Raw genomic sequence first — 13,424 nt, forward strand, 5'->3', positions numbered from 1 at the left:
CTGGCCTTTCCCACAAGATCTGCAAGGTCTGAAAAGCCTCTTGTTAGAGCTGTCAGGCATGGTGAAGACATAGAAAAGCAGTACCTCAATCCAAAACTGTACAAAGGTCAAAAGTTCACCAAGCAACCAAAAACTGAGCAGTGCTCAGGGAGACTCCTTCTCACACGATGGTGGTTGGAAATCTGAGTATGGTGGCTCTGCTGGGGATTGTGATCTCAGGGCTGGCAGCTGATTGGTTGGTATTTAGACCACATAATAATGATAAGCTATTAAACTCAATACGACCCTATTGGTTTTATGCAGTTTTTTCTCTACTGCTTTGGTTATTCTTTTACCGCGAGACTCCCACCATGACTACGGGAAAATACAAGCATGTGAATCTATGAAAGATTCTGTACTGGAGAACACTAATTTTGCCCTGGTTAACATTGGACACCGACCACAAATCTGACCTCTGCACCCAGTCTCCCCCCTGTGCCGCTGGTGGTGCAGTTGTGGTGCCAATCAAAACCTTGCCTAGTGTTTAACTAAAATCCCAAAGACTGGAACTGTAAGTTGTGTACTTAACTGAAAAAACACCTTCCCCCTATTAATTAAAATTGCAAAACTTGAAATTTGCACTAAGCGTCCACTTTTTAAAGTATTAAGTATTTTTCCTGAAAAACACTTAAATTTTTGCGAACAACTTCGTCTTAAAATAAATCTTGAAAGAAGCTTACTTTTCTAAAAATTGTGACATGTTTTTGAGTCATGTATTAGTCACGGTGTGCATATCCAATGTATTATACTCCTCGGTGTTGGGCTATCTATGCCAAATAATAACAAAAATAGAGTGCTTTGGGTTTACATTGAACCCTGTAAACTTCTGGGGGAATATCTGGACTCTGTGCACTGTATAACCATTTAGGGATATACCATATACCAAGCCAGCTTCCTACCCCATTCAAAAAATGACTGAGGATAGCTCAAATCAGCATTATCTTTCACGTAAAGGAAAGAACAGACGTCAGAGTGTCAGGGTGGTGCCTATATAGGCACTGTGTACGTCACTTTCACCACGGACAATGCAGACGCGGAGTCAAAAGTCACCACCTACCGGCGGGCAGGGGTGCTGCTCAAATTTTTTCCAGATCCAGTCTGACTCCTGGAGATATTCCAAGGTAAGGAATCTGCATCTAGCATTCTCTATCAAATACTGTTAACAAGTAAAGTGCATCTATACCACGGGTATAAATGATATATAAATCTCTAAACAAATTTGTTGATTTATAACTAACATGCACAGAGTTCTATTTTTATTTTACTTAAGTGGCTTCCAAGAGGTGTGGTCTAAGACACAGGGTTCTATCAATAGTATTCCTTCCCTGTGACACTCCACCTTCAGATCGACTTGAGAATGTTAAGTGCATGTGTTAAACAGGAGATTGACAGGACAAACACAATTCTAACTTTGTGCTCACAAAAGCACTTTGAAGCAGAAGCAGCACGAGCCCTCCACCACAATAATGCTTGTCACCAGGGAAACTCTTGTACCCGATAAAGTTGAGCACTCATAATATCAAGCCTCGTCCAGATACTTAGCTGAACTGGGCCGAACGTGTATCTATCGCCCCAGAACACACACAAGAGCTCAGTGATGTCAACATAAAAAATTGCCCACAAATACAGAAAGCCCATTGCTGTCTTTGTAAATATGTACACTCCTTCTACAGCACTATCAAAATAAGCACAGTACATAAACTGCACTACAACATCCCTGCATAAAAATGCTGAATCCAGCCCTTCAATTGTAATTATTTCCTAGTTAGAAACAATGAGGTCCCAAAAAGCTGCTGCAAATACACCTCCCTCAACAAATGGTGCCCACTACTACCAACGTTCGTTTTTTCTCAATAAATGGTGCCTGGCTGTGCCACCATAGATGAGACACTTCCATAAAACCCAATAGCCGATTGAAAGTCACAGAAATATGCCCACTCCAGTTAAAGTAAGAGCACTATGCATGCACTGATTACGGATATACTGAACAAGGCTTACACCATAAACATGCACAGCCCTCACTCAAGTCCACCCTAAGGTCCCAACATGGCCCTGGAACATCCACACTTACTCCTTGCCCTCCTCGTCAATGTCATCTACCTCGTACCTGCAGAAAAAAGAAAAAAGGTAGTAAAATACTTGAGGCGCCATACAATCAGCACTACAGATGTAGAGCTTTTACCCCGCCCCCTTTCTGAATGCACCAGCTTTCAAGTAAGTTTAGTGCGATAGGATTAGCGTCCGGATGATGGCTCTGACTGAACCTGTGTGAAAACTGCAGAAGTGACATGTATGCAAGGTGCACTGATGCCAATCACCCCCTCACAAAAAAACGGTCTCAGGTGAAACATCCTTCACAAACAGGAAATTAGGTTAATCTGAACTGAGTTTTTGGTGACATTGGGTAAGACAATGCAGTTTCGAAAGAACAATCCCTTCCTGAGAAGCAGACAGCCACAAACCCCAAATGAACCCCTGCGAAGCTCTGCATACTCACACATTTTACACTGCTGAATAATGTGTGTGGTCGTAACTGCGATAAGGCCATGCTACGGTGGATCCTCTCGGAGAAGGATTTCACTAATGTACCCAGATCGCTGGCCATTCAAATGTCCTTCTGAGTCAGTGAAAAACCTGCCAATTAAGTTCTCTCCCCGTTTTACACTACAAATCTGGAGGCAGTACAAGAACTCCTCACACAGCCGAAGCTAAGGTTGAATCAACCTTTCAGCTAATTGCTTTTGGGAGATGCAGGTTTTGTCAGCACAAGAGCCAGACACAGGCTTAGAAGAACAAAACAAATGCCAGATGTTAGCTGTATCCAACCGGCCTGCGTCATCTGAAGGAATTCTAACCAAGGCTGTAGTTAAATGCACTCTTGCCGCCTTTAGTAACGGACCATTTAAAAATAAAAGCTGCATCTGCCAAAGCCTTCGGAAGGAAAGCCTCTGTATAATAATGAAGTTGCAGTGTTGACGTTCCTATTCGTCCTCAATGCTTGCGCAATGCTGCCCCCTAGGGGCATGACGTAAGTGAGGGACTACAGAACACTTGAGTAGCATCCGTGGTCCTTTAAAAGCTCTACTAGTTGGGAAAAGGTGATGAAGGCCAACTCCTTCTCTTCTGCGGGGACCTATGCAAGCGCGGAGGGAGAGACTCCCCCTTCTCTTCAGCAGGAGTCAATGCAGGACAAGAAAGTGCCTAAATGAGGTTTATGCAGGATTGTCTCATGTGTGAAGCTTGAACCAGGGGATGCAACACTGCCCTCCTTGAATATCTGTTCTAGTCCCTCTACGAATGGAGTATCTGGTGGCTATGAAACCTATTAACCCCAGCTGGTGCATTCTTCTTCACAGTGAACATCGACAATGCTTCTTACTTGTTGGTGGCATGGCTGTAACTGACCACCTCCGCCAGGATCCACTGCTCGTCCCCATCCACAGCTTTCACCCGGGCAGCAACCTTGTCACCTGGCTTTGCCACATAGTCGCTGGAGGCAGGAATAGCTCCGCAAAGAGGTGGTGGTCTACAGAGGAGTAATAAGATTCAATGTGATAACTAGACTGGAGTTCTCTTACCTGGCCCTCCGGATCTCCCTCTCTAACCTATACTAATAAACAAGCATTTGCAATGCAATAGGTCTCGCATAAGGAAAGTTTGAGCTATTGGTATTGTAAATGACAAATTTTATATTTATGTGTTGGTTTTGAAAATAGCTAAATTAATAGCTTTGTCATTTACAATGCCAATAGTTTTAACTTTCACAAATGTGACACCTACAGCATTTGTAATGCAATATGTGTTGTATTTACGTGACTTAGATGTATTGATATTAATAATAACAATGGCTTTTAATTTTTTTAATAATGAATACTTAAATAAAAGTTATTCTAATTTATAATGGCAATAGCCTAAACTTTTGTAAATTACTTTTGTGAAGATTATGTTCAGTGTATTTTATTGTGACGAAAATCCAAGAACAGAAGAGAAATATTAACATCTTTTTATGACATTTGTAATAAAGCTTCATAAATTGAGAGAATATATTTGAACCAGTTATTGTTGAATGGTTGCACAGATTGAGTGATGCTGTGGTGTCCCTGAGTGATGCTGCGGTGGTGCTAAATGATGCTGTGGTGATACGATAGATAAGATAGAGTGAGTGCGATAGATAGAGGGAGGGTGATAGATAGAGGGAGGGTGATAGATAGAGGGAGGGTGATAGATAGATAGAGGGAGGGAGATAGATAGAGGGAGGGTGATAGATAGAGGGTGATCGATATATAGATAGAGGGAGGGGGACAGATCGACAGATATAGTGAGGGTGATAGTGTGGGTGCGATAGATGGAGTGAGGGCAATAGAGAGGGCGACAGATGGAGTGAGGGCGACAGATGGAGTGAGGGCGACAGATGGAGTGAGGGCGACAGATGGAGGGAGGGCAACAGATGGGAGGGCAACAGATGGGAGGGCAACAGATGGGAGGGCAACAGATGGAGGGAGGGCAACAGATGGAGGGAGGGCAACAGATAGATGGCGATAGGCAGATAGAGTAAGGGTGTAATTATGTGGCGTGTAATTATGTGGCACTGAGTGGTATTTGGAGTGTATGTTGCATTGAGTGCAGTGTAATTATGTGGCGTGTAATTATGTGGCACTGAGTGGTATTTGGAGTGTATGTTGCATTGAGTGCAGTGTAATTATGTGGCGTGTAATTTTGTGACACAGTGGTATTTGGAGTGTATGTTGCATTGAGTGCAGTGTAATTATGTGGCGTGTAATTATGTGGCACTGAGTGGGATTTGGAGTATATGTTGCTTTGAGTGCAGTGTAATTATGTGGCGTGTAATTATGTGGCACTGAGTGGTATTTGAGGTACATGTTGCATTGAGTGCAGTGTAATTATGTAGCACTGAGTGGTATTTGGAGTGTATGTTGCATTGAGCGCAATGTAATGTGGCGTGTAATTATGTGGCACTGAGTGGTATTTGGAGTGTATGTTGCATTGAGTGCAGTGTAATTATTTAGCATATAATTATGTGACACTGAGTGGTATTGTCTGGAGTGTATGTTGTATTCAGTAGAGTCTAAATATGTGGCGTGTAATTATGTGGCACTGAGTGGTATTTGGAGTGTATGTTGCGTTGAGTGCAGTGTAATTATGTGGCGTGTAATTATGTGGCACTGAGTGGTATTTGGAGTGTATGTTGCATTGAGTGCAGTGTAATTATGTGGCGTGTAATTATGTGGCACTGAGTGGTATTTGGAGTGTATGTTGCATTGAGTGCAGTATAATTATGTGGCGTGTAATTATGTGACACAGTGGTATTTGGAGTGTATGTTGCATTGAGTGCAGTGTAATTATGTGGCGTGTAATTATGTGGCACTGAGTGGTATTTGGAGTGTATGTTGCGTTGAGTGCAGTGTAATTATGTAGCATATAATTATGTGGAGTGTATGTTGTATTCAGTAGAATGTAATTGTGTGGCACGGAGTGGTATTGTTCGGAGTGCAGTGTAATTATGTAGCATATAATTGGGGCACAGAGTGGTATTGTGTGGAGTGTGTGTTGCATTCAGTAGAGTGTGATTATGTGGCACAGAGTGGTATTTGGAATGTATGTTGCGTTCTGCGCAGTGGAATTATGTAGCATAATTATGTGGAGTGTATGTTGTATTTAAGAGTGAGGGCGATGGATAGAGCGAGGGCGATGGATGGATAGAGCGAGGGCGATGGATGGATAGAGCGAGGGCGATGGATGGATAGAGCGAGGGCGATGGATGGATAGAGCGAGGGCGATGGATGGATAGAGCGAGGGATGGATAGAGCGAGGGATGGATAGAGCGAGGGATGGATAGAGCGAGGGATGGATAGAGCGAGGGATGGATAGAGCGAGGGATGGATAGAGCGAGGGCGATGGATGGATAGAGCGAGGGCGATGGATGGATAGAGCGAGGGCGATGGATGGATAGAGCGAGGGCGATGGATGGATAGAGCGAGGGCGATGGATGGATAGAGCGAGGGCGATGGATGGATAGAGCGAGGGCGATGGATGGATGGATAGAGCGAGGGCGATGGATGGATGGATAGAGCGAGGGCGATGGATGGATGGATAGAGCGAGGGCGATGGATGGATGGATAGAGCGAGGGCGATGGATGGATAGAGCGAGGGCGATGGATGGATGGATAAAGCGAGGGCGATGGATGGATGGATAAAGCGAGGGCGATGGATGGATGGATAGAGCAATGGTTGGATGGATGGATAGAGCAATGGTTGGATGGATGGATAGAGAGAAGGGCGATGGATGGATAGAGCGAGGGCGATGGATGGATAGAGCGAGGGCGATGGATGGAGCGAGGGCGATGGATGGATAGAGCGAGGGCGATGGATGGATAGAGCGAGGGCGATGGATGGATAGAGCGAGGGATGGATAGAGCGAGGGATGGATAGAGCGAGGGATGGATAGAGCGAGGGATGGATAGAGCGAGGGATGGATAGAGCGATGGATGGATAGAGCGATGGATGGATAGAGCGATGGATGGATGGATAGAGCGATGGATGGATGGATAGAGCGATGGATGGATGGATAGAGCGATGGTTGGATGGATAGACCGATGGTTGGATGGATGGATAGAGCGATGGTTGGATGGATGGATAGAGCGATGGTTGGATGGATGGATAGAGCGATGGTTGGATGGATAGAGCGAGGGCGATGGATGGATGGATAGAGCGAGGGCGAAGGATGGATGGATAGAGCGAGGGCGAAGGATGGATGGATAGAGCGAGGGCGATGGATGGATAGAGCAAGGGCGATGGATGGATAGAGCGAGGGATGGATAGAGGGAGGGCGATGGATGGATAGAGCAATGGATGGATAGAGCGATGGATGGATAGAGCGATGGATGGATAGAGCGATGGATGGATAGAGCGATGGATGGATAGAGCGATGGATGGATAAAGCGAGGGCGATGGATGGATAAAGCGAGGGCGATGGATGGATGGATAGAGCAATGGTTGGATGGATGGATGGATGGATAGAGCAATGGTTGGATGGATGGATGGATGGATAGAGCAATGGTTGGATGGATGGATAGAGCAATGGTTGGATGGATGGATAGAGCGAGGGCGATGGATGGATAGAGCGAGGGCGATGGATGGATAGAGCGAGGGCGATGGATAGAGCGAGGGCGAAGGATGGATGGATAGAGCGAGGGCGAAGGATGGATAGAGCGAGGGCGAAGGATGGATAGAGCGAGGGCGAAGGATGGATGGATAGAGCGAGGGCGATGAATGGATGGATAGAGCGAGGGCGATGAATGGATGGATAGAGCGAGGGCGATGGATGGATGGATAGAGCGAGGGCGATGGATGGATGGATGGATAGAGCGAGGGCGATGGATAGAGCGAGGGCGATGGATGGATGGATAGAGCGAGGGCGAAGGATGGATGGATAGAGCGAGGGCGATGAATGGATGGATAGAGCGAGGGCGATGGATGGATGGATGGATAGAGCGAGGGCGATGGATAGAGCGAGGGCGATGGATGGATAGAGCGAGGGCGATGGGTGGATAGAGCGAGGGCGATGGGTGGATAGAGCGAGGGCGATGGGTGGATAGAGCGAGGGCGATGGGTGGATAGAGCGAGGGCGATGGGTGGATAGAGCGAGGGCGATGGGTGGATAGAGCGAGGGCGATGGGTGGATAGAGCGAGGGCGATGGGTGGATAGAGCGGATAGAGCGAGGGCGATGGATAGAGCGAGGGTGATAGATAGATAGGTAGGCAGGTGGGGGCTGAGCCTATGGCACAGAAACCTAAGCGTGGCTGACAGCAGAGGAGCCTGCAGGAGGAGCGGACTATGTCGAGGCTGCCAGAGGCTGGAGCAGCCTGGCAGCAGAGGCAGGAAGGAGGCGACTGGCAGCAAGGGGAGCTGGTGAGGACCTACTTTGTTACCCCTCCCTTATATTCTCAGTTTAATATTATTTGTTGGTGAACCACTGGTAATTGAATCTGAACTAATTGATCAAATATTTCAGCGGCCTTGGGAAGATGTTGAAAGACAGAGGGAAAAGCTGCATTTTGGGGCATCCTGAATGTCAGAAAATGTTGCAAATGATGTCTGTGTGAATTAAAACTGAGTGATGTCATTGTTTAGGGGCGAAATACTTTTATTCCTCAATTATGTTAGATACCTTACACCAGGCACCAAATAATAGAACTAGCAGAAACGAAAAGATGTGTGCACATGCTCATTTAAAAATATTCAGTGCATATTGTGTGCATAAGTACATTTAAAAATAATCAATGCATAGTTTATCGCCATTTACAAAACAAATTCGATCATTCTAAATCTAGCCCCTAAAAAGGCAAAGACAAACCTACAGATCTATAAATGCTCCCATTTTTCTGATTAAATACATCTTGTCAGGAGATATTACATTTCTACATTTCTGCAATTTAGTGCTGCAAGTTTGGTAACTAAGTGGTTATTCTAGATCTATTAACTGTGCCGTAAAGTGTATCTCCCCGATTTCACAACGTAAACAATTTAGTTGCATTTTATCCATGTGTACGTCGATTTCCTGCATTATCCTATTATATTTTTTATTGTATCGATTGGAGAATATCCCCAATAAAATGGTCTTCCCCATGCGAATCCTGAATGCTTAGAATTCAGTGTGCCCTCTATGGAAAGCAAAGATGTGCGCGCTCCATACGTGGCCGCACAATCACTTTAAGTGGAGAAATGCCCCCTGGCCGCGGTAGATGGACGTTGGCGTGGATGTGCCGCAGGGGGTTCAGGGGCCGCGGGGGAGCTGCGTTCAGTTTCTCCAAATTAACCCTCGAGTGTGGGACCTTTGGTACTGCTTCCAAGGATTAGCAGGATGTAGGGCAGTCTAAGGAGCGCTGGAGTGGAAGCGGTCGGTACAGAGGCCGGTTCTGCACTGTCGTTTCCAAATACTGCTTGTCAGATTGAATATAACGTCACTAGACTATATGTTCCAGGATGTGCAAGTCTAATACCATCATGTGCAGAAGAGTGTCTAAAGGAACACAACCTCCTCGGTATGGAATACTGTTATTTCTATCGCAATCTTAAGAACTTCTTCACGGGTGTAGCATAACCTCAGTGGAACTTATTTTGGTATCATTCCTGCAGGTAGAAGCCAAGCTACCCCTGATTTGGGAAGGCTGACCTTGCCCTGCCCCCCTCCCTCTCCACTCCCCCCATCTCATTCCTTGAGGGCAGACCGGAGAAGTAGTATGGAGAAAGTCCTGTGGATTCTGTGCTGCTGGTGGGTAGACTGGGCAAACCAGAAGCACATTAAATGCAATGACCTGTTTTTTGTTTGCAAAAAGTAGAATGTGACCTATTTTTGGGGACTATTTAATTTACAGGGACCCTGGTTTGTCTGTGTTTTCAATAAACCAAAACAGACCCTAGCAATCATTAGCAAAGCCAATCGGTCTTGCCTTACCAATGCGAATGGCAGGATGGCCGTGTGTCGTCACAATCGTAGCCTTGACCAGGCAACACATATTGTGTAACACAATACAACGGTCGTCCCGAAAGTATAGAAAACAGCATTGTCATTTTTCTGCCCACTTTTAACCCGGCCAGTCGCCACTATTAGCTTTGCCAGGGCCACAGGAGGTGCAAAGGCTTTTACATTGGAAAACCTAATCGTAGCTATGACCACGGAGGGCAGCAGGGCTGAGCAGTGCAAGGGGACAACGTCCAGGGCATTGCCAAGGCTGGAGGTGGCACCTAGCCCTCTGTGGAAAAGCATCAGGAGGGAGGGTATCGGGGAGGAGAACAGTGCCTCACCAAGGCTGCACCTGGAACACCACGGATGGACATCGGGGGGGGATCTTAGAGGGTAGCACAGGAAAGAGTTCAAGCCAAGACATGCAATCCTATGGACGGCTGAAGCAGTAATGACATTAGAAACAAGGCAGTGCTGGGAGGGGGGCTGGGCAGAAATGCGAGTCACGGCCTGGTGGCAGTGAAGTGTGAAGCAGTGGGCGGGGAGCCAGGAGCAAATGGTAAGGGGAGCCTTTGAAGAGCAAGGTAGGGGGATAGAAGCGCGTTCACGAGCACGTGCACTTCTACAAATCCGCATCGTGAACTCAGCTTTCTGGTTTGACTGCAATAGGTCTCTCTGCGAGACTTAAAAAGGCTGCCTGTTAGCTTATAGCTCCCAATTTGTACTGGAGAGGTTGATTAGAGGCACCCACAAACGCTTCTGGCCAGTACTAAAAGGGGATCTCTACCCCTTAGTGAAGAGATCTAAGCCTCACCCCAGAGCTCCTTCAGTCTCTAGTGCTTCTTCACAATTTACTTTGTTTTCACTAGAGTGGCCGACTACACACCCCAAAGCTTCACAAAGGTAGGGGGGGGGGGCGGGGGGGGGGGCTCAATTTCCCTTACTCCTCTAGAATACCCTAAAAGGTTGGGAGGGGGGCGGAGGGGCCAATATACCTCATCCAAGAGCACCATCAGAGGTATAGCTTAGTGAGTGAGATTCTGGAGATATAAATCTCAACTTTCCCAACTAAATATTGGGCTATAGGGTGAAAGGTTGAGATGACCAAGATTCTGAACAGACTGTCCACATGATGAACCGGGTGAAAACTATTTTGCATAAGCTGGACCTCTGTCTAAAGTGGCACAATGGGCGAAAATCAATGGGTTGAAAATAGTGGTATTGGAAATTTAAGTAATTCACATAATGATGTGAAATTATGCAAACTGCAATTCTGTCGTTTTATGCTATATTCTATGCAGTCTCATGTCAATTTCTAGTTCAAGGGTGCAATTAAACAAAAGCACTGTTAACAGCCAATCGCTGTGAGATTTTCTTGTGAATTGCACTGTTCATTCAAACATTTTACTTCGAACGGAGCATAACGAATATGCTACTTACCAGTATGCATCTCTTCTTGGCATGTAGGGCTGCTGACATTCATATCTGTGCATAGATCGACGCCTAGTGTTGGGTCCGGATGATTGCACATTGTTGTCCTGGAAGAGTCTTCGAAGTATCACGAGATAGGTGGCTCCTTCCCTGGACTACAGTGCGCATGGGCATCCCCTCCAACTTCAGATTGTTTTTTGCCATTGTGGCAGAGATGGAGTGTAATACAGTGAGTGATGTCCATGCTACATTGTAATTCTGAATGCTACAGCTGCTACAGGCGCCGGGGAGTAGGGTGGGCAATATGAATGTCAGCAGCCCTACATGCCAAGAATAGATGCATACTGGTAAGTAGCATATTCGGTTAGAGGCGTGTGGGCTGCTGAATTCATATCTGTGCATAGATTACATAGCAGTCCCTCCTGTTGCGTTTAGCCGTAGCATAGGAAATCTGTATACACTTAACGATCCACCGGGCTATCCCTGCTTTGGAAATGGGGTTGCCTTTGTGTTGTGGAGAAAAAACAACAAAAGCCGCTTTGTTTTTCTGAAATCCTTTGTTCTGTCTATATAGTACATTAGAGCCCTTTTGACATCTAACGTGTGTAGGGATCTCTCCGCGACATTTTCTGGATTAGGAAAGAAAACTGGCAGTTCTATGGTCTGGTTCATGTGGAACTGCGAAATCACCTTAGGCATAAAGGTAGGGTTGGTGCGTAATACAATCCTATTTGCGTGGACCTGTATGAATGGCTCTTGAATGGTTAGTGCCTGGAGTTCACTAACTCTCCTCAGTGAAGTAATGGCTACTAGGAAAGCAACTTTCCAGGTCAGAAATTGAATCTCACAAGAGTGTAGAGGTTCATAAGGTGGTCCCATCAATCTGGTGAGGACTACATTCAGGTTCCAGACTGGTGACGGTGGGTGTCTGGGAGGGATCACTCTTTTAAGTCCTTCCAGAAAAGCTTTAATGGCAGGCACTCTGAATAATGAGAGGTGCTGCCTGTTCTGAAGATAGGCTGCTATGGCGGATAAATGTATACAATGGAACTGTACGCTAGATGACATCTGTATAAATGCAACAAATAACAGACAATGTTTTGAATAGATACATCCAGTGGGTTAATGTCATTGTTGGTACAATATTTGACAAACCTTTTCCATTTAGCCGCATAGCATGCTCTGGTTGTGGGCCGTCTTGCCTCCTTGATGATATTCAGACATTCTGGCGGCAAGTTGAGGTAGCCAAATTCTAGGACTTCAGGAGCCAGATCGCCAGGTTGAGCTGTTGCGGATCTGGATGCTGAATGTCGCCATGGCTCTGCGTCAAAAGCCTGGGTGTGAGGCGTAGCCTTTGATGCGGCACCACAGATAGTTCTAGAAACGTGGTGTACCATGGTTGGCGTGCCCACATTGGAGCAACCAGGATGAGGGTCATCGAGTGTTGCCGTAGTTTGCGTGCCACCAGCGGTATCAAAGGTGCTGGGGGAAAAGCGTACGCAAATTTGCCTGACCAGTTCATCCATATCGCATTGCCCTGCGACTGTGGATGTGGGAACCTGCTTGCGAAGCTTTGGCATTTTGAGTCTTTTTTGTGGCGAACTGGTATATCTGTGGATGACCCCACTGCTGGAAGTACGGTTGGAGCACTGATGGATGTATCGCCCACTCGTGCATCTGGTGGCTGTGTCTGCTGAGCAGATCCGCCATCTGGTTGTCCTTGCCCGGGAGGTGTTCCGCCATGAGGAAGATGTTCCTTTGAATGGCCCACTTCCACATGCTCTGAGCCAGATGAGACAACTGTGGAGAGTGTGTTCCTCCCTGCTTCTGTAAGTAGTACATGGCAGTCATGTTGTCCGTCCGGATCAACACAACCTTGTTGCACAAGTGTACCTTGAAAGCTTTCATCGCCATGAAGATTGCCATCAGTTCCAGAAGGTTAATGTGCATCTTCTTTTGCTGTGCTGTCCATAGTCCCTGCACTGTGTAGTGGAGTACATGAGCTCCCCATCCCTGGAGAGACGCGTCCGGCGTCAGTACAATTTGTGGCACAGGCTCTTGGAACGGTCGGCCCTTGCAAAGGTTTCGTGGGTTCCACCAATGCAGAGAGTTGAATGCCCGACCGCTCACCAACACTAGGTCTTTTAACGGTCCTTGAGCCTGATTCCAGTGACGTGCTAAGCTCTCCTGAAGCGGACGCATGTGTAGTCTCGCGTGCGGGACTATGAAAATGCAGGAGGCCATCATGCCTATCAACTGCATGAACACTTTCGCTGGAAGCGAGTGTTGAGGCTTGAATTTTTGTATCAGCGATTGCATGCGGTTTATTCTCGCTGAATTTGGCTGAGCTTTGGCTGCCAGAGTGTTTATTGTCGCGCCCAGGTACTGTCGCACGTGGGCGGGCTAAAGATATGACTTCGGATAATTTAGTGAGAATCCCAGACTGTGAAGAAGATGAATGGTGTGGGA

The 13,424-nt window shown here is 46.6% G+C and overlaps 1 protein-coding gene across 6 annotated transcripts in view; it reads right to left on the bottom strand.

The window, feature by feature from the left end:
• The window catches only part of SGF29 (SAGA complex associated factor 29), a 282,314-nt gene that overhangs the window by 174,689 nt on the left and 94,201 nt on the right, over window positions 1-13,424 (bottom strand). For all 6 annotated transcript variants that reach the window (XM_086932174.1, XM_086932172.1, XM_086932171.1 and 3 more), the window contains exons 7-8: window positions 3,419-3,565; window positions 2,111-2,146 (exon numbers count right to left, since the gene is read on the bottom strand). In XM_086932174.1, coding sequence (XP_086788300.1) covers window positions 2,111-2,146; window positions 3,419-3,565 — 183 coding nt within the window. The remainder of the gene's footprint in view (window positions 1-2,110; window positions 2,147-3,418; window positions 3,566-13,424) is intronic.

Source organism: Lissotriton vulgaris, chromosome 7 (assembly GCF_964263255.1).
Source record: "Lissotriton vulgaris chromosome 7, aLisVul1.2, whole genome shotgun sequence".
Taxonomy (NCBI): Eukaryota; Metazoa; Chordata; class Amphibia; order Caudata; family Salamandridae; genus Lissotriton; species Lissotriton vulgaris.